Here is a 22,618-nt window from a genome sequence, read left to right on the forward strand (position 1 = left end):
TGAAACTATGGTTAAAATATGATTTCATTATAATTAGTGAAGATAATTAAGTATATGTAGACAATAGAACTTTCCTGCATGTGGAGGAGATCAACGCTAACAAATTGCTCAAGGATATCAACAAAGAATAATTTGCTCAGTTTTTTTTTACACTATTATTTGCTCTTGGCCATGCAACTTTTTCAGGTTGCTACTTGGCCTGCAGCATAAAAAGGATAAAAGTAGATACGCTTGGGCATTTATTGAGAAGAGATCATGAACTGTGGCTTATGTTCTGTAGTTTTAAACCACGGTATCTTTTTTTCCCAAACTCTTCTTCTGTATGTAGTGATAAACGTTTTGTTCTGTTTTGCAGAGACTTGTAAGAGCATCTCTAGCAGTTTATAATGGTAAGAATAATTGTTAGTTTGTTTTTGTTACATAAAGAAACGGTTTTAAACCATCAGAAAGTAATGTGAGACTTATTTTAGAAAAATATAAGATTTTTTTTTATAGTTATTTTAATTTTTTAAAAGAATTACTATAAGTTACTAAAAAATTTCAAACTACAGAAGTTTTAAAACAAGAGTTAACAACCACAGGGTTTTTTACTAGTGGATATGCTCTGAACAGCTTATTGCATTTTTACACAGGACTCCAGCTGGACAACCTTTTCTTCACTGAAACTCATAATCAGAGGTATCTTGGAATTATGAGCTGTTTGGGGTCCCATCCTACTGAACACTAGTGTTATTAGGTGCGTGCTAGAAGGAACTTATAGGCTATATCTAATATTGCACATTCTGTTGTCACACAAAATAAAAGTTTTGCATGAAACCAGTTCTTTTCTAAGCATGCAGAATTAATGTACATAAAAATTTATTTGCAAAAATACAACTCTCCATTAAGGTTATGTTTGAATTTTCTGTCGAGTACTTCAAACTCAGTTTGAAAAGTAAGGTCAGTTTTATAAAAATAAAATTTAGACTACTTCTACAAACTCAGTTTGCAAATTTGAACTTAAGTTTATAAACTTAAATTCAAGCATGCATTTAATTATTCACTTTTTGGAGAACAAAGTGGGCTAACTAACAAGAGTAATTAAACTTTTTGGAGAGAAATCTATGTACTTCTTTGTAAGTGACTCGGTATTTCTCCAGCTTGTAATTTGGTTGACTTGTTTGGGTTTTTAATGAAGTTTTCGCCTATTTTTTTCATCTAAATTTTGCACCCAAATCAATTTGGTTGAGCCAATGATGGTTTGATTAGATATATTCGATTCAAGTAGTACTAATAACTTTGATGTACATAACTCAACTAAACAAATTAAGATGAACTAGTGGACTAAGAAGAAAGATTATAATTCTAAACATCATACTAATGATACACCAAATATGGACCAACAATCTTGAAGCTTTAGTATGGTCCATGTATAATAACTGGCCTATAGGCAGAGGATTAAGGCTAAGTGGGGCAGGCACATATTAATATAAGGGCCTATGTGTTATTTTGGAATAAATTATGAATTGCTTTTAATGAAATGACTATCTATTTTTACAGCTTAAAAAGATTTTTAATTTAAAGAAAAGTGATTTTTTAAAAGCAATTAAAACCAAGTCGTTACTTACTTACGTTGCTTATTTATTAATTTTGATAGTCTTGAACTAATTCAGAAGTGCCTCAGCGAATAATCTTCTCATTGAACCAGCCAAAGCAGTTTTTATACGAAATAAGATCTTTATATATTCTTCACTGCAAATACAATTGATTCCCAAAATTTACATTCTGACACTCTTTTTCGTATTATATAAATGGCAAAACCAAGAAAAATCATGCAAACAAGTAACAACTAGGCAATGCATAGTTGCATTTTATTAAACTGTCTCTGTAGCTTGTTAAGACAGTTTTTTTTTTTTTTTTTTTTTATCTTGTAGGATTTGTTCGGTTTTGGTATAGCTTATACCTTAACCTGTTATTAACATTCATCTTTTTTCGGCCGATATAAAAAAAACTACGCAATGCATAGTTGCATTTTTTTAATGGATCACGGTAATATGTTCGAGAAGGTGAGAAATATATGATTAACAATATTCCCTCTATCTTTAGTTATAAGACATAATTAACTAAATTATACTTACTAAGAAAATTAGTTAACTTAAGTATTAACATGACTATTTTTCAAATTTATCATTAAGAGAAAAAGTGACAATTCAAAGTAGTATTTAATTATAGATTAAAATAAATAATAAAATTTTAGTCAAAAAATAATTAATGTACAAGAAAAATGAAATAAAATCTTGTAATAAGGGACAAAAAAATTATTAACTATCTCATATAAATAAGGACATAGGGAGTATAATAAAAAACAAATAGAGGTAGAAAAAAATGATGGCAAATTAAATATAAGAGGCCAAAAGTAGTTTGAAAAAAAAAACAGTTGAAGTTGTATCACGCTCAACATTACTTAACCATTGACCAAGTGTGTCCGTTTCTTTGATTTATTCATTTATTTTTTATTCTTAAATTGCAATTTTAATTTTCTTACGTCAAAATCCATTTTGGTTCCCTTTTATTCATGAATTTGTTTCTCTTATTATTTGATTGTGCAAATTTTATTCATTTGTTAACTTGATATCAAATATGCAACAAAAATTTAGTGTGACACTTTTCTTACACTGCTACATTAATGTTTCCATTAAATATTAGAAGTCAAGTTTTTAAATCAATTAAAATTACACAATTAAATTAATAAGGAATCAAAATCAAACTTTTACAATACTAAAGAAAACAAAAAAATTCTGGGTCTGAGGCTCTGCTATATACCAACAAGGGTAAACATTTCTGGACCAACTGAAAGAGTTTTATGAACAACCAACTTAGGAAGCCCAAAAGCAATGCTTTTCAACCAAAAGTGGCACTTTCCTTATCTGGCTCAAGGGCTTTGTTATTCCCACCTCGCTGTATGATTTCACCCCGTGTTTTGTTTTACATTTTTTTTTAAATATTCCTAACATAAATGTGTTTGCATTGAAAACAAAAATAATGGAAACACAATTCTTGTCCAACATAAATACATAATGGAAATGCATTTTGTTAAGTATTATGATAAACAAAAATGTATTTTCATTATATATTATAATGTTACACTTTGTTGACATAATGAAAAATACATTTCAGATTAAAATGCACTTTTAGATATTTATGATTTAGATTATATTTAGTTTGATCTTTTATATTTTTAAATGAGTCAAAAAGTTTTTTTAAAATAATAATAATAATAATAATAATTACAACAACAACGCATAGCTTAAAGTATGAAATTTTAACTAAATACATAAGACTTGTTTAGGGTGGTTATAAGTTTTTTATTTTTGGTTTTCACATGTAATTTTCAAAACAAAACATTGTTTGATAAAGATAGAGTTCAAATAATTTTTAATTTAATTTTAAAATACTTTTACATTCATTTTTTAAACTAAAAAAAAAGATCTTAAAATTTGATTTTTAGTTTTAAAAAAGCACAGTTACCCTACATTTGAAAATGACCCATTTTGTTATTGTTACCACTATTGTTGATACCACCAACATCACTATCATTTTCACCATCACTGACACTACAACCATCACAACCAATATCACCATTATCATTGTCAATCACAACTATCATCACCACCCGCCATTAACATTGGCATCACTGTTGTTATTATTGTCGTCATCATCTTCACCATCACACAAAAATATCATTAAACTAATTTTAATAGGATTGAAAACTTTTAAAAGAGTTTATTTTAAAACTAAAAATTAGTGAAAAAACCAAAAATAAATTTTAAAAACTGAAAAACTTGTTATTTTTATTTTTTTTTAAATTGCAACTAAAAATCACCTCAAATGAGACATAATTTTAGAAAAATCTTAATCTATTTATAAGTTAGATTAGGTTTCAAATGCGCTTACCATGAACTTGATCTACATCCCCCACTCTTAACACCAACATTTCATAGAATATATCCTTTTTATTTTGGGACTTTGCAACTTCAATTTTACTCCATCTAAATTCATATAAAAGCAAAAATAATTAATTTTACACTAATTAAGAAACTTGGTTAACATTATTTAATTTTATAAATCTCAAGTAAAAAATAAGGTTATTTCTAAAATGTCATTCGCTGAAACTTAATATCATGAATAAGAAATAATCATTGAAAATATAAAAATGAAATTAAATGAAAGATGTTTTAGAAATGATAATATTAAATAATGCAAAATTAGTTATATTTTTTTATATTTAAGTAACTCTTCTCTCTTTGCTCTCTTTTATAAGCAAAAAAAGTTTGTTTTTTGTTCTCAAATATAAGCAAAATTCAACTACTTTTGTCTTAGGTAGTGTTTGATTTGAAGAGATTAATTTATGTTAAAAGTGAATTCAACTGAATCGAGGTGAAAGGGGTGGGGTCAGGATGTTTTGTGGGTGTGAGAGGGAGGGGCACAAGAGACCGGCTTTTCACTTGTTAATAGGGGTGAGAATAGGTCAGGTCAGGCCAAGCTTTAAAAGGCCTCAGCTTAGCCTACGATGAATTTTTGAGGCCTGAGCCTGATCTATAGCCTATCAAAGACTTTTATTTTGGCTCGGGTCTGACCTTTTTAAAAGTCTGGCCTGACCTGATAGCCTTTTTAAAAGCCTTTTTCACATTAATATTCCTGGAATAGGAACGTAATAGGAAAGGAAAAGGAAAACCAATAAAAATAATGAGGAGTATAAAGGGGCACATGACTCACACCTAAATTATAATTAAAGTCTTACTTGATTATAGGGATGAAAGTTATAGAGCAATAATGCGTAATCAAAATCTACTAGTTTCAAAAAAATAATTAATTGTACCCAAAAAATAATATATATATATATATATATATATATATATATATATATATATATATAGGCCGGCCTATTAGGCTTTTTAATAAGCCTAAGCCTGATTTATTTAATTTAATAGGTTTTTAAAAAAGTCTGAGTCTAATCTTTTAATTAAATAGGTCAGTTCAAGTCAAACTTTATGTAGGCCAGGTCATATGTCCTTGTAGGCCGATCTGGCCTATTCTCGCCCCTACTTGTCAATATTGATCCTCTCAACACCCCCGTGACTATCAAGTTGCCTACATAATTGATTATGATATTAGCATAATTGATTATGTATCCATTGTATTGTTTAAATTTAGTCGAGTTGGTTTTAGGTTAACAACATAATTAATTATGCTTAAAATATAGTTGATTAAGTAGTCATTAATTCTCAGACTTTGCTTTTTGGTGGTCTCAGATGAAGTTGCATAATTGATTATGCAATTTACATAGTTGACTAATAGCGTTTAATTAATTAAAAAAAAAATTTGTTGTACCTTAATTGGATAAAATGGACATTTACTCCATCTTTATTTTATTTATTTTTTCCTTTTATTACTTACCTCCAAATTTAATTTAAATCTTTCATATCTTTTACACTTTTTTTCATCTCAATCAAACAACTTCACTTTACACTTACTTTTCACTCTCTTTAGTCTCTTTTTATTCCTCACACTTTTATTCCTTTTCTTCCCTCTTTATCAAACACACTCCTAATAAAATTATTTTCAAAATATCTTTCATTTAATAGGTGATTTGTGTTTAATATCAAATTCTAATTGAAGGTAATTAATTTAGAAAAAGAGTTTATTTTTTCAATTGAAAATGATATATAATTTAATAAAGTTAATTAATTTTTTTTAATAATTGTGAAATCACTTATTTTTTCTTATAAAAGAAATAAAACTTAGGAGTACCTATTAGCTAAGTTGTAGGAAATAAATTGTCGTTTGATTTACTTTTCTAGATATCCCAACTACTATCAAAACTTGATGCATTCGTGCATGCACAAAGCTTGGGGACCATGAAGACATTACCTTGCGAGGCGGTAATATTAATAAATTAATAATGCATGGCGTGCTGGGTACAAACACCATTAAATTTTAATTTAATGTGGTAGAAATTAAATAAATACCATTATCATTGATTGATATTTACTAGACATGTCATATTATATACAGTGCCTAACCTAAAGGAATATAGTGCGCATATATGAGAGAACAAGTCCACAAAGTGAATTGCATAATTAGAAAGAATTCATAATTGAATAAAATTACATTAGACGATGATCCTAGCCTACCTATTTTTGGTTCCCAAGCTTACCCATTTTTCTTATTGATTTCTTTTAATCTTAATTTTTTAAAAATATCATTTATTTATATCCACTACAAAAAAATGGTAATTTGTGACGGTCAAATATGCATTTTTTTTGCCACAAAATACATTTCTTACGTTTAGAAATACTCACCAGCAGGACTACAAGCTCTGAAAACCGATTCTAGCGGTTCTAATCTAAGTGCTGGATGGTAATTTTGCCAGAAAATAAAATAAAAAACATTTACTGGCGAAAAAACCTTCACAAAGTGTGTTATATAAGTTATAACTCTCTCTATCTTTAGCACTTTCTGTGGTTTACCACCCCCACAAAAGTGCGTTATTAACTTTTTTTTATGCGTATTAACTTATTAATTTATTATTTCGTGATTGCTTGTAGTACATCAATATTCTACTGAGCCAGATTTTACATTTGCGCAGTACACCAATATTCTAGTGAGATCGACTGATAATATTAGATTAATGACAAATTAGCAAAGAAGACTTATATTTAATCGTGTTTACTCGATCACTACTTTATTAAGCAATTGTTTTCGATGCACAAGCTATAAGTCTTAGTATGCCACCCTATAATAAGAGTATTCGTTAACATATATCTGTAGGATGGTAGTTTGATTACGGATCCTTTGTGTTTGACATTTTTATATTAGTGAGAAAATTAAATAAACAAAGACAAAAGAAGCTACAAGTTGCTGTTGAGCATTAACACCAGACTTGGCAAGATTGTTGTGAAGGCTCTAATAGAGTTGACATTGCTCGTACGACTAGCAGTTTTCTTCAATCAATAAGCTGTCACAACTTGAAATTTCAGCATATATTATTAAAATAATAATGAAAGGGAAAAAAATGCAACTAAATGAAGACCAAGGAATGACCTGAACGGCAAATTCGATAAAAATAAAATATAAGAAATTCCTAGATCACATCTTCAAATTTGGTACACCAAAAAAAAAAAAAAAAAACAAACTCAAATTTCATAAGCAGCCATAGATGTGGCGATAAATCTTTCTTAAAATGAAAACTTCCCTCGCCTCGGCTTTTTCTTAAAAATCTTTCTTATTCTCCTCTATCTCTCATCTCACTATTCAGTATATCTTCCTCTCCCGGGTCTCTTATCTCGCTCTCTATCAATTTGTTGTAGGTTCTTGCTGGTGAGAATAATAGTTGTGACGGTTATAATAATAATAATACTTATTGCATGTGCAAGGAAAAATATTAATGAAAAAATACAAGATAAAAATACTGAATTTTTTAAATATCACACAAAATAACAAAAAAAATCCTCCCAGTGAGGGAAAGTAGGAATTTAATTTTGTTAAAATTAATTTTTTTTGTAACATAAAATAAATACAGTGAGTGTTTTCCGTAAAGAAAACTGTAATAAAAGGTTTAGATTTTTAATTAATATAAAACTGATATTTTATTAATTAATTTCTCCTCACTTTTACAATATACTAGACAGCATTTTTGCGAAAATTCAACTTTAACACTAAAAATTATATTTGTATAAAGTAATGTGCAACTACACCATGACACCGAAAAGCATATAATAATTATATTCATACATCCATTTCTATTTTTTAATATTAATTCTATTTCTTTTCATTACACTACTTACCGTATTTTTTTCTCTTTTGTTTTTTCTTTCTATCCTTCTCTTTCTCATGCTCTGTACCCTCGAGCCCTAAGATGAGGCTTACTTTCGAAATTGCTGTACTAAATGTCAACCTTGTTCTATACTTCTTATCCTTAATAAAAAAGAACGACTTCATACACTTGAAACCTAACATAGTAAATATAAATATATGGCTTAAAGATCACAAAAACACATAATTAGTTCAACCATATGGCATGTTTGTGCTTGAAAAGGATGTCAAACAAAGCCTTCGAATCAACTACTCTTGTCTTTCTTTTACTCTCTGTGGTGTTCTCTACTCCTCCAGAGGATCCAATCAAGTGCACGACTTCAGAGAACACAACTTGTACTATCACAAACTCCTATGGTTCCTTCCCTGATCGAAGCATTTGCAAAGCTGCTCAAGTGTTATACCCCACCACTGAGCAAGAGCTTGTGTCTGTTGTTGCATCAGCAACCAGAAACAAAACCAAAATGAAAATAGCTACCCGTTATTCCCATAGCATCCCCAAGCTGGTGTGCCCAGATGGCGAAAATGGGATGCTAATTAGCACCAAATATCTCAACAAAATTGTGAAGGTTGATGTAGAAGCAAATACAATGACTGTGGAGAGTGGTGTGACTCTGCAACAGTTTATCAATGAGGCTGCAAAGGTAGGGTTGGCCTTGCCATATGCACCATATTGGTGGGGTGTGACAATTGGAGGGCTAATGGGAACTGGTGCACATGGAAGCACTTTGCGGGGGAAGGGAAGTGCTGTCCATGATTATGTTGTGGGGCTTAGGATTGTTAGGCCTGCAGGTCATGAAGATGGTTATGCTAAGGTTGAGAGCCTCAATGAACGACATGAAGATCTTAATGCAACCAAAGTATCACTCGGTGTGTTGGGAGTTATTTCACAGGTACCATCTATCCTTAATTTTGTTTCCTACCAAAATATTTGGTCTTTGTTTGATTTGTTGTTTTCTCTTTTTATGTGCAGAAACTATGTCAAATGTAATCAATTTTAAGCAAAAATATCCAAAATCGGAACCAGGCTGTGAAAATGAAGTCGTATGATCGTCCCGATAAAAAAAAAAAAAACTTTAATGTTATGGCTACAATTGAGGTCACAAACCATTTTTTAAAACATTGATCCAAACTTGTAACCAAAGTTTTATCAAGAAGGGTGTGCTTAAAATTCTTCTAATAAAATGATTCATGGACACTCATGTGCCAATCTACACCCAATAAGAGAAATAGATAAAAAAAAAAAAAGTGACAAGTCTAATATAAATGTAAAAAAAAAAATATTTTGACATCCAAATGCTAATAGACACCTAGTGAGAGAGAAAAAAAAAGAAAAAAAATATAAGTATAATAAGTAATATGATACGATAAGAAGAAAAAGATAAAAAAAAAAAAAATATTTGAGTGTCAAAATATCATCACTCTAGATGTAATAAGTAAGATGATATTATAAAAAAAATAGATTAATCAAAAGTAAGGAGTCTTAGTCCTCTCCTCTACCTTCTCTAACACTTTTATTTGCCACTTATTTCTTTCAAACTTTTTAAAAAAAATTCTTCAACATCTCTCTTCATTTATTCATCCTTTCTTTCCCTTTGCATTTTTTTTTGTTGTTGCGAGGCAACATCACTCGAATGGATCTATTTTGAAATTCTGAAGTAATAAGATAAGAGAGAAAATTTTGAAATTTGAATTTAAAAATATAAAAAAAATATTTTTTTGTGTTTCTAAAAATCTAGCTCTCTCTCTCTAATTTAAAATATATCATTATTTATATATTTTTCTTTGATTTTTCCTCCCCTCCAAATATAGCATAAGATGAAGTGTATAGAAGAGAGAAGTCAATTCATCAGTATCATAATGCTTACATGAAACTTTACGAAATCAGTTTTGAATAATAATAATTTATTAAAATTGATTTTGATTAAAATTAATTTTAAAGTAAAACAATATATATTTGATTATTTTTATTTTAATTAATAGCAAGTTAATAATATAACTCAACATAACATTTCTAATCCAACACAAAAATAAGTTGAAGTTATTTCAATTTTCAAACAATTCCAGAACACATGTATATTTTTTTGGAAGGTAAACAATATATATTATAAGGTACCGGTAGTACCGCGAACCTTGGTCATGCAATATTTTTACCAACAGACTAGCAAAATATCGAATAACCAAAGCTGGCACCTCAGCTCCCATTCAACAGTAAGTGTATACCTTGCTATATTATAATTCTTCAACACATATGACAAAAATATGTAAATATATATTTACTTAAAATTACATTAACTAGCTGATATTTTAATGTGATTTTCAATGACACAACTTGAAATCAATCACACCCAATTATGACATAATTTGTTATATTGTACCAAATGTGATTTTGGTGGAGAAAGAAAACTATGCAAGTAAAGTTTTTCATGATGTTTGTACACCACTATGCGCCTTATGATAATTGCTCATCTATATATGTTTCCAGATTACTCTAAAACTAGAACGCCTCTTCAAACGATCCATCACGTATGTGGCAAAAAATGATTCAGATTTGGGAGACCAAGTTGCTGCTTTTGGACATGCACATGAGTTTGCAGATATAATGTGGTACCCAAGTCAACGCAAGGTTGTCTACCGTGTTGATGATCGTGTTCCATTCAATACATCGGGCAATGGTCTCTATGACTTTATCCCTCTCCGTCCCACTCCTTCAAATATATCGATTTTTAGGAGAACCACGGGTCTGCCCTAGCTTTACTCAATTAAAATTATAGACTTTATAGTGTATACATTCAATATTTCATTTTACATTTTGGTGCAAGCATGCACACGTAAAAAAGAAAAAGTAAACAACTTCCATGCTGCTAACATTTGTTTTGGTATTTTATGGGGGCTCACAGAGGATATTCAAGAATCCACAAATGATGCCATTGGAAAGTGCATAGATGCTAATGCCTCATCGAATGCCCTATTCACCGTAGCTTATGGACTTACTAACAATGGTACTAGCTAGCTATTCCAAAATATGATAGTAATTTTGTATACTAATTAAAACAGAAAAATTGAATTTAGTAAACTAAACTGCAGGTATAAGCTTCACTGGATACCCTGTAATTGGATTTCAGAACCACCTTCAGTCATCTGGGTCATGCTTGGATAGTCCTCAAGATGCATTGATCACAACATGTGGCTGGGATCCTAGGGTGGAGGGCTTGTTCTATTACAATACCGCATTTAGCATTAGGTTGTCTGTTGTAAAAAAATTTATTGAAGATGTGCAAAAGCTAGTTCAATTGGAGCCAAAGGGATTATGTATATTAGGGCTTTACAATGGAATTGTCATGCGCTATGTCACCGCTTCAAGTGCCTACTTGGGAAAGCAGGAGGATGCTTTAGAATTTGATTTCTTGTACTACCGTAGCAGAGACCCAATGACTCCCAGGCTTTATGAAGACATTCTTGAAGAGGTTGAACAACTTGGGATTTTTAAATATGGAGGACTACCTCATTGGGGTAAGAATAGGAACTTGGCATTTCAAGGAGTCATCAAAAAGTACAAAAACGCAAAGAAATTTTTGAAGGTTAAAAACAAGTATGATCCAAAAGGACTTTTCTCAAATACATGGACAGACCAAGTGCTTGGGCTAAAGGATGGAGTGACAATATTGAAGGATGGGTGTGCATTAGAAGGTTTGTGCATTTGTTCACAGGATAGTCATTGCAATCCAAGCAAAGGTTACTATTGCAGGCCAGGCAAGGTTTACAAGAAAGCAAGAGTTTGTACTCATTTGAAATAAGGCCAAATTTATCAGAAAGGACATTAATGCTATATCGTAAGTGATAATATTTATAAATAAAACTTACATCTTACAAATAATTTAGCAAATCGCATTAATTACATTTCTTATAAACTCTAGCCTATACTTATTTTTACCCTTATCTCGTTTTGACCAGTAATCATTTTAATTTTAATACTTTAATATTACCTCCGTTTTTATATATAATAAACAAATGAAAACATATTTTGTTATTAAATATAAAAAACATATGATTACTTTGATTGCTAATTTTCTTCTATATCATTATTTATGGTAAAGTCTATCAACATATAAGTCAAACTCATTGGGAAAAAGTTATTCCTTAAAAAAATTAATAGTGTCTTTAAATGCAACAACTTAAATCATTTAATTTATGGGTATTTTTAGAATAAAATTTAAGTTTATGATATTATTAATTAAAATTAAACAACTTAACTACTTTTATTAGTGTTAATAAATTAAGTATTTGTTTCTTATTTATAAGAATAGAGGTAATAGTTTATAGTTATTCTTCATTGTGTTTTGATCGAATACTTTATTTAGAAATGTTATATCTATATTAAAACTTTAATAATAACTCTTGTCCTATACATAAGAAATGAGTTGTTTTTGGTTAATACTACTATAAATTCAAAATTTTATTTCAAAAATACCCTTAAGTTTAAATTTTGTAAGGGATAATCACATTTAATGTTGGTACTCATAATCCAATGAAAAAATACCTACCAAATAGAGTTAAAAAATAAATTAAGAGTATAAAAGAAATTTAACACCAAAGATCAAAGAAAAACACAATTCATTTCTTAGAAATAAAATCCAAAGTAATTTAAAATAAACTTTTAAGTAGATCAACAGCAAGTCAAATCAAGCTTTATAAAATATCAAATAAGGCTTTAAAAAGATTATAATAATGGATAACATATTAGGCTTAGACATTGATTTTTTTAAACAAACTAGATTTATAAAATATTCCATCTTCTTATTTTGTTCTCTTTTAAGTACTTTGTTCAAAGAGAAAAAAAATGAAAGTAAGAAGATGAATACAGAGGAAGGGAGAAATGCATGCAGAAGAAAATGCCAACACTGCTGCCGCTACTAATCCTATAACAATAAAACATTATAGATCACAAATGAAAGCTGAAGTTTATGAAGATAGTCTGTGACAGTTCAAAATAAAAGTAATACATGCAAGCTCATTTTTCTCAAGACCTTATAAGCGTACTCTATGAATCTATCTCTTTTCATTCATCAAACAAGTTTTCGAATTTTTTTTAATTTTAAAATACAAAACTGTTTTAAAACACAATAATCAAGCATAGCCTAAGTCTTTTTCAAAACATGAGCAAATCCAATATATTATTTATTTATGTTGAATTATATGACCAACCTCACCTGGATAAGATTTTCATTGTTGTTATTGAGTTACTGTTCAATTATATATGCGGAGGCTCGTTATGATATAATTTCTTCTAAGAACAAAAAAAAAAAAAAAAAACTCGATTGCACTCATTTCTGTTTGGGCAACAACCATTTTTTCAAAGTTATTATGAGCCATTGAATTAATTAAGGTCATGAAATATTATGAATAAAAGTTCAAGGAAATATACACTCTAAGTTTTGTACGATCTAGGTTTTGTTTTTACCCTATCAAACATTAGAGCAGACTCTCCCAACTCAACATGCTCCAGTTTTAGCTAAGCACGATATCTTCCATGAACAAAAAAAGTTCCTGATATCTTCCAACAAAAATACGTGCATGATATCTTCCATGCATGCACATCTGCAGCATAATAAACGAATCAATTAGACAGAAAAATAAGTAAGAATGCGTTTGGATAGAGAATTTTAACTGAGGAAAGTAATTTATCAGAGAATTTGAATTCCTGTTATTTAGAATTCATTGTTTGAATGCTTTTTATGAAGAATTTAAAATTTTGGAATTTTAAAACAGAATTTTAAACAATTAAAAATCTGAAATTTCAATTTCCTTCTAAAAGGTGAGAAATTGAAATTCTCTTCTTACAGTCTTCTTTAAGAAACACCGTCTGAGCTCCTAAAATATCGATCAAGTATGAGTATAGAGGAACACACGTATAACTAGTACACCAATCATATTTTCTCTCTTTTTTTTCATTCATATTTTTCATCCTCATAATTTTAATTTTTTTATCCAAACACAAAATTTTGAAAATAAAAGAATTTCAATTGAAGTATTTGAAATTCTTAAAATTTAAAATTTCTCCATCCAAACACACTCTAAATGAATTTGATAAGGCTAACATGCATCATGCATGATAGGTCTACGTATAGCTTAAATTATGTGCTTCTCAATGGCATAAGACAAGAGCACATATCATGGGGAGATAGAGGAAGGGAGTACCTTGATTCTTCATTGTTTTGCTTCAGAATGCCACACTATGTCTTGCAACCCTGATGATGATGAAAAGCTTTTGTAGAACTGCAAATAAGCCAACAAATAAGGTTAGCATCAATCAGCAACAAAACTATGACATTGACAATCTGACATGATGCGTGTCATTAATTGTTCCCTCCTTAAAAATTAAAATACATAGGAAATGAAACATAGATTACATAGTTCATAAAAAATGTTGAAGCCATCACTTGCAATAGAACGAGGAACATAGGTTCTACCAAAGAAAATAACAGAAAAGAAGAGCAAAATGAAGAGATTATTTTTTCTTGTTCCTCTAAACCAAAGTCACAATTAAAATGTTCACATGCCTTGTGAAACTCTAGTGTGTCACCCCCGGTCTTTCGCAGTTCCACCATGTGCAAGGAGGGAGCCACTTCAAAAACCTATAATCAAATTCAATAGAACAAAAACAGAATCCATATCACCATCTCAGCAATTAGATGAATGATGAAACAGAATAAGAAACTGGAATTATTATTCTTAGCCACACACAATTTGCTACCAAATGAGTACCACAAATGGCTCAGCAGTCAGTACCTCTGTAGCAACTGAAAGGTGACCCTTCCTTCCGCTCTTATCACCTTGCAGCTTCATCTGCAGAATTTAAATTTAATTAAGTTTCAATAGTCTAGAACATTGTTTTCTAACTTTCTTGAGTAAACCATTAAATTAACCCCTTAAGTTATAATGACTGAATATTTTAGTCTTAGAAAAAGAAAGTTTAGTTCTTTAAATTGATAATTATCGATCATTTTAGTTCCTAATTCAATCCTCATTTAAGAAATTATCGGACAATACAGTCATTTTAGTGGTATAAATTAAAAGATCAATCCATTTAGTCCCTGACATTGTTGTGCATCAATCAATTTGATCCCGATTGTCAAATACCAAATTGGCTAAGGATTGTCAAATATAGACTAAACCTATGATACTTATTAAATTCAAGAACTAAATTGTCTGATTTTATAATGTTAGGGACAAAACTGACTAGTAGTAGTGCCAATTCTAAGGGCTAAAGTAATGAGTACTTGTCAAAGGCAAGGATTAGTTTTATTTTGTTGTTTTTGTAATATAAAGAATTTTATTAACCAATACTAAATAATTTTAGAGACTAATTTAGTGTATTACTCTTCCTCCTTTGCAAAAATCCATCACATGAAAGATAGCTCTTGGCAAATAGATAATGCAGACTAATGCAGGTAATAATTATGCTGAGAAATATTATAACCTTATAATTTCGCTTGTGAACATTAAATCCCAGAGGCTTCGCAGCTTCCTCAATTTTTGACATGATTTCATTTGCAGGGCGCTGTGAGGTAAAATGTGTTTCTCTCTTAACAATCCCCTGCTGTATTGAGTTCAAACAAAATGGAGAACAAAGCATCATTAGTTTGAAAATTTATTATATCTCATTATCAATAGTATTTTTGTTAGCCAATTGCCTAAAGAAATCAACTGAATTCAGATCAGGCTCTTAAACATAAATCAACCAAAATTTGATTAGAAACCAAGAAGTTCACAATTTTCAAAGTGACTTGGAATTTGAATACTAACTTTATAACATTTTAGCATGATGAAAGAATACCAATCTTTACTTACTGTCTGCTTCTCAAACAAATTTTCAAGATTGAAACTTTGTGACCTAGATATGAGCTCAAAAGCATTCATTGACACTGGTTTCTCTTTTCTCTCTGTCACAAGATTTTCCTACATATCAAAGAGAACAAATAAATTACACATAGAAAACAGCTTCTATAGAATCTTTCTTGTATTTCCGAAGTATAATAAGAAAATCTTTACAAAGTAAATAAGAAATGGATAGAAATATTGTCAAAAACAGAGCACCTTAGAATCATTGAAAGCAGCAGCAACATCATCTACATTGACATCCTCTTCCTCTACAAAAGTTGTTGGCTTGTATCCTTTTTTGAACCATTCATCTTCTAAGAGTTCAGGAATTTTTATCCTCTGCAAAAAGCAACCCAATGTTAATAAAACTAAATTTCAACCGTAAGATACTCTTTAACCACCTAAAAGATATTGAAGGGTAATCACAAAGAACAGAATCAAGACAAAAGGGCCCAAGGGGTATGTAAGATCATTTTTGAAAAAAATTGTTTCCTGCATTATTTTTTTACCAAAATACTTCTAATTACTTTACAATTTTTATAGTAAATAAACAATAAATGCAATAATTGAATAAGATAAATTCATTCTCTCTGTTGTAAGAATTGGAAAAGATGATTAGTAGCATATTAAATAATTAGGTGCAAAGTAATTAGGTGAAAAGAATGAGATAAGTCCTAATAAATTAAGGCAAATTTGGTGGAAAAAATAATACAAATTATTGACAAATTTAATATTCTAATTAAATTAATCAACTTTCTTAATTCAGTGAATCAATTAAAAGATCTTATAAATAAGACTAAGAAGAAAGCATTTAGTTCAGAACTCACTGTTAGAGGGTTTGGATCAAGAATACGCTTCAATAGTTTCTTTGCCTCGGGAGAAAACCATGATGGACATGTGAATTGGGCCCTGCCAATCTGGAAAATATGTTCAGATTTAGACATATAGCAACTTTTCTTTCATTCTTCTCATGATTATATTTTGAAATTACTTACTTTTTGGTACAGTGTCGCATGATTTGGCTCATCAAAGGGCAAGTACCCAGCCATAAGCACAAAGAGAATGACTCCACAGGACCAGATATCAGATGTAGAACCAACATAACCTCTATCATTAAGCACCTAACACAAATTGTACACCACATTACATTTACTTCATGTTTTAGGGACAAATCTTGTCCTTCTATCTGATCCACAAAAATATAAAGTAGGTACCTCAGGAGCAACATAATTTGGAGTTCCACAAGCAGTGCGGAGAAGTTCATCCTCCTGAATTAAATAATAAATAATTAAGAATTAAAACAAGGTCCTATTTTCATGCAAATGAATGCAGCGACTAGACAGTTAGAAGGAATTCTATTGTGTCAGTAACAACTAGAAACTAATAGGGGATGCTATCAAGTTTCAATACTTATCGTTTCTCATGGCCAAATCAGAAGAAATTCATAACATGCACATGCATAAGCTAATTGTATGGCAGATATGCGTGTGTGTGTATATATATAATCTTACCTGTTGCGCATACGTACTCAATCCAAAATCTGTAACTTTCAGAATAGCATTTGAGTCCAGAAGAAGATTCTCTGGCTGCAAAGTGCATTCAATATTGAATATGAGTCTGATCCTTAATTTAACTCAAAAAGAAAAAAAAAATTGATTCCTGCTCAAAAAAATGACTTATCAATCAATCGGTTAATTAAATTACAGGAGAGGATTATGGTATTATAGACCTTCAGATCTCTGTGGTACACGCCTCTGCTGTGGCAGTAATCAACGGCATTGATTAATTGATGGAAATAACTTCTTGCTTCATCCTCTTTAAGTTTCCCATATTTAGCCTAGGAATCAAATTAAGAGACAAAGTCATTTAGATGCAAGATCCAAGCAAGACATCAATGTACTGAGAATTATTCCAATACCACCTCCATCAAGAGAAAAAAGAAAGGAATAAAGAAAATATTGTAGGAAGCAATATATAATATGAAATAAATGAGCCACTTACTATTTTGTCAAATAGTTCTCCTCCATTAACCAACTCTAGCACAATATAGATCTTTGTTTTGCTTGCCATCACCTATAATTAAAGAGAGAATGGTCAATGACTTTGAGTACATGCATAACATATACATATATATGCTGAGAGAGCACAAGTTCCATTCATTTTAAACTGATGAATTAATCTCCTTTACACTTTGGAGTCATGAGAATTATGCTGTGTACTCACAAAATTTGCTTTAAGTTAAAATTTGGATTCTCATATTAGGAGTTGAAGTTATTTTACCACCTTAACTCGCTTTCTGCGACAACTTTGAATATGCAGAGTATTAGATGGAACAAATTGGAATAATAAGAAAATAAAAAAATTATATCCCCCATTTGAATGGTTTCTGCTAAGAGAAATGCTAATTATTAGTAACCAAACTATCGTCAACATATTATAAGATGGTGACTTTACTACGCATTACCCAACCCCAAAAATGAAAAACCACCAAAGAACTTATGCATTCCCCCAGCGGTGTAATAAATTAAGCTTATATTGAAGAGATTTTATTTATGGGTTTAATTTGTCAATCTTATAGTATAGAAAATTTACACTGTTAACTAATTAATTAAAAATTATTCTTAGTAAGATTTTCAAAGTAATTATTGTATAAGTTAAAAAAAGTATATATAATAATTTTTTATTGAATGACATTACTATTTACTCATTTATTTCTTAACTTTAACATTGATGTATTTATTTGATATAAGTGTTTTTTAAAAGCATAAATTAAAAAATTAAATATATTAATAAAATTACTTCTTTTAAACAGTTTTAATTTTTTTAAGGAAAAATTTGAATTAGGAAAAAGCTCAGTCTCATGCAAGGTCTGGAAAAGCCAGTAACTTCAAGGAATATTTATTTGGACTATACTTCTTTAAAGTGAACAAAACTAAAATACATTTGTTATGTATATAGTACATATAATATAATACTCCCTTAGTCTCCTTTTATAAGATATTATTTTGGAAATTTTTTTTACCTTTTTTATAAGACTATTTTTTAATTGTCTCTTGTATTAATTATTTTTTTTATCAAAATATCTATAATTATTTTAATCCATAAATAATACTGTAAATGTTATGAATTTGGAGAATGAAAGAGTTTATAGTTTTAAAAATTAAACTTTATTACTATTATTTTCTCTCCACGTATCAATTATTTAAAGATAATTTTAGAAAAAAGATTACAATTACATATAAATGTAAAACTTTTTTTTAAAAGGCTAAATGAATTTCATTACATGAAACTAAACATAAGATATGTTCAGCCATTTACAAAAGAGACACAGGAAAATGTAATATTAATAATTAAATTAACCATTTTTTAATATGAAAAAATTAGTTAATAATATTTATAATTAAGGACGGATGAAATATTAGTTATTAATTTTTTAACTATTATAATTTCTTATTTTACCACGTGACGGATTTATAACATAGGATGTATTAATTACCATCAAAATAAAGTCCGATAAAGTGAGTCAACTCCCGTAATGCATTATTTTTCATCTTTTATTTTTTTTTATATTTCTTCTTGTTTCTTTATCAGTAGATTTTTCAAGATTCAGTTTATCAGTAAGTACCAAAATAAGTATGTCAGTGAAAAAAATAAGATAACGTCTCTTTCAATAAAGGAACACGGACTGGGCGTTTAAAATTAAAAATAATGCGTGGTGCGTAATACTATAATTACCAAAAAAATATTTTCTTTCACGTGTTTTCCATATAATAAATACAGAATTTGTAAATTTGAAGACTTATGTATAATAAATTTGTAATTTTGATAATAAGTAGCTACATTATTTTTAATTTTTAATTTTTAATTTTTTTACGCATTCCAAAATCTGCTACATTATCACGTGCTCAACCATACAGAGGCTTGAGTTTCATTGGCTGTTTTAAGAGACTAGAAGACCATTATCACCCTATAAAAATGCCATGTAATGCATTTATTTTATTTTAGTGTAAAATGAAGAGGCACCATTATAATCGGATGATCATTTATAAGATTATAATAACATTATTAGCAATAATATTTTATAAGAAGATGTCTAGCTGCCATGTTAAAAAAAGAACGCTTTCGTTTTTCAGATGAAAGAGAAATCAGAAAACTGCGTCATACCTCGTAAATTTTGACAACGTTTGGATGATTGATCATCTTCATCGCTGAAATTTCTTTCTTCAGCTGCCAACATCAAAGACAAGAAAGAAAGAAAAAACGCAAAAGTTCAATAATTTTAATTATACGCACAAGAAGCACAAACTACAAAAGCTACATTATTAATGGGCAACCTTAAAGAAATGAAAATTAACATTGATTTAAAAACAAAAATAAACAAACACTATGTAAATCAACTTGTTTGAGATTGATTTAACTTAACTAAATATTTCAAGCTCCAGGTGATAATAATAATCTTATCAACCTCGAACAAAACTGTCTCTTATGAAATATATATCTAAAAAAACGAAATTCATATAATACGTGCCTGTTCCATCATCTTATGGCGGAGGACGTGGTTACGATCAAGGATTTTGATGGCAACATGGTTACCATTCTCAACGTTCTTAGCAAACTTGACCTTAGCAAAGCTTCCCTCACCAATGGTTTTTCCCAGCTCGTACTTTCCCACACGGGTACGAGGTCTCACTGGCTTCCCGCTCATTGTTCTGTTCCTTTGTTTCCCACAATTAACGTTTTTCCAAACTTGTGTTTTTGGATACGATAGATGTTCAAATAAGGCTCTTACTACTTTATTGGTTCAAAAATATTGTGTGTTTGAGATGAAGAAGAATCACGAAAGTAGGGAAGGAGGGAGAGAGATGAATGGATAGAGAGTGCGTGTTTGAATCGTGTGGGGATATGATCCCTCGGTTGTTTGAGGATCAAAGGAAGACAAAAACACAAAAATCCTAAACCAACCATGTGTTCCATAACTTTAATGGTTTTGCTTGCTTTCCTCAGGCACCTTCCTGGAAATTGCCTCATTTTTTGCTTTCCCTATATACCCCCTTTCCCTTATTTAACCTTACCATAAATAAATAACTAGCCCCCTCCATGTAGTATATAATTTAAATTACCGTGTTTCATTTACTTGCATGTTTGACTTCTGGTGGAATAATCCAAAACCACATTAAATAATATTAAATAACTAGTTAATGTGAATTTGAATAAATATTTATGTTTGATCATCATCTTACAAATTGTTTACGCCGTCATAGAACGTCATCCTTTACGGAGGGAACTCCTGAGTTAGTGGATCTTAAGATAAATCTCATCTCTCCTAAGTTGTTACCCATTTACACTAAAAGTGATTTGAAGTAAGGGTAATTGCATATTGGTGTAATAAGTATCTTTGTGTGTTAGGGTTGGTCTGACCCTTGACATTGGTCTGAATGTTGTGAATAAAAAATAACTTAGAATTATAAGAGAAATTTCAGTAAAGCTTAAGTAAATTTGGAAAAGCTAAGACAATTTAAATTATTTAAATAACTGATTAAAATTAAAATCAATTTTTGTTTGGATAAGTTTGTTAAAAATGATTTAAAGATAATTAATTTTGGTTGGATACAGCAAAAAATTAGCTTTTATATAATTAAAAAGAATAAAATTAATTGAAAAGAAAAATAAATTGTTGAAAACTAAATATAAGTTACTAATTTTCATATTCATAAAAACAACTTATTTTTAAGGATTTTTTTTTTTACTAAATTTCAGTTGATGTCTCAAACATTCAGAAAATATTTTTTTCCATGAAAACAACTAAAATTAGGGGAAATAATCTTTCATAAACATGCTTTATTTTTTTGACAGTTTCCTCCGTATGTAACTATATATTAAAGCCTCCATTATGATTAGTAAATATCCACCAAAATATACTTCACCAATGAGGTTGTCCAAGTTCTTTTAATCACAGTTGAGTTAACTAATTGCATTTTTTGTGATTAAACAAATGCATTTTCTATAATAATAAACTTAATTTAAAAAAAATAGCTAAAAAAATCCAATAATATCCATAAAATGGTTGAATGTGAAATAAATATTATTGTTAGGAGTTAAATATCAACAAGTTATGAGGATAGTTTTGTAACTGCAGTCGTTGTAATAATATGCACACCACACAGAATAGGGAAGAAGGCCTTTTCAGCAACTAGCAATGATCATCCGGAACAAAACTGCTTTTGCAATATTATTATTTATCTTCTAGCATTATTGCTCTTGTGACGTAAGAAACTTAGTAGAATTGCTTTCATATGAAATTAAAACTGCAGTATATATCTTCTTTTATTTGGTATATTTTTATTGGCTACTTTCTTTTTTGTCGTGGTCATTGTGGTCTACATTTGAATCCACGAGTATACACAAATTATTTTTTAGAGTTAAATATGCCGGTTTTAGACTGAGACAGGAAGGCTCATAAAAATATATTTTATATGAGTTTTAATTAGAGAGATACACACTTAATATTTAAATATATAATTATATGCTCAATTATAGTGTAGTAAGCTTTGTTTCTGAATTGTACTCTACTGCTATGTTTTTAATTTAGATAATATTTATAAGACAATTAAAATAGTAAATGACTTTATTATTCTATTTTATTAAATAAGAATATATTATAGAGAGAAATAAAACATTAAATTTAAATAAAAAATTTCCTAATTTATGATAATGAACTACTGAGTCAAAATATATGTCTCTGTATTGATGTGTGAATTCATTTTTTTACATTGATGTGTTAAAAACTTAAAATTTTAAATTAATCTTAACTAAGATAATAATGATAATCTTAAATTTTAATTTATCTAAAATATCTTTAATTTCATATGTTGTATTATTCAAA

The 22,618-nt window shown here is 29.3% G+C and overlaps 2 protein-coding genes across 3 annotated transcripts; one reads left to right on the plus strand and one right to left on the minus strand.

Annotated features, from left to right (window-relative positions):
• Positions 1-8,038: 8,038 nt before the first annotated feature.
• LOC100787286 (probable L-gulonolactone oxidase 4) lies at positions 8,039-11,728 on the plus strand. The gene is made up of 4 exons (XM_003529830.5): positions 8,039-8,747; positions 10,340-10,595; positions 10,755-10,856; positions 10,942-11,728. The coding sequence occupies exons 1-4, from the start codon at positions 8,055-8,057 to the stop codon at positions 11,649-11,651; spliced, it is 1,761 nt and encodes a 586-aa protein (XP_003529878.2). The 5' UTR covers positions 8,039-8,054; the 3' UTR covers positions 11,652-11,728.
• Positions 11,729-13,231: 1,503 nt separating this feature from the next.
• Positions 13,232-20,744, minus strand: LOC100794136 (CBL-interacting serine/threonine-protein kinase 9). Of its 2 annotated transcripts, none has more exons than XM_003528720.5 (15): positions 20,264-20,744; positions 19,900-19,962; positions 17,737-17,808; positions 17,465-17,572; positions 17,247-17,321; positions 16,950-17,003; positions 16,731-16,856; positions 16,563-16,652; positions 15,952-16,074; positions 15,706-15,813; positions 15,335-15,451; positions 14,644-14,700; positions 14,415-14,489; positions 14,053-14,130; positions 13,232-13,452 (listed from the first exon to the last, which is right to left on the minus strand). In XM_003528720.5, exons 1-14 carry the CDS (start codon positions 20,438-20,440, stop codon positions 14,062-14,064), a joined length of 1,314 nt encoding a protein of 437 aa, XP_003528768.1. In that variant the 5' UTR covers positions 20,441-20,744; the 3' UTR covers positions 13,232-13,452; positions 14,053-14,061. The 2 variants fall into 2 exon arrangements, with proteins under 2 accessions (XP_003528768.1, XP_006583208.1); XM_006583145.4 differs by having other exon boundaries at positions 15,335-15,454.
• Positions 20,745-22,618: the final 1,874 nt, after the last annotated feature.

The sequence above is a fragment of the Glycine max genome, chromosome 7 (assembly GCF_000004515.6).
Source record: "Glycine max cultivar Williams 82 chromosome 7, Glycine_max_v4.0, whole genome shotgun sequence".
NCBI classification, from domain to species: Eukaryota; Viridiplantae; Streptophyta; class Magnoliopsida; order Fabales; family Fabaceae; genus Glycine; species Glycine max.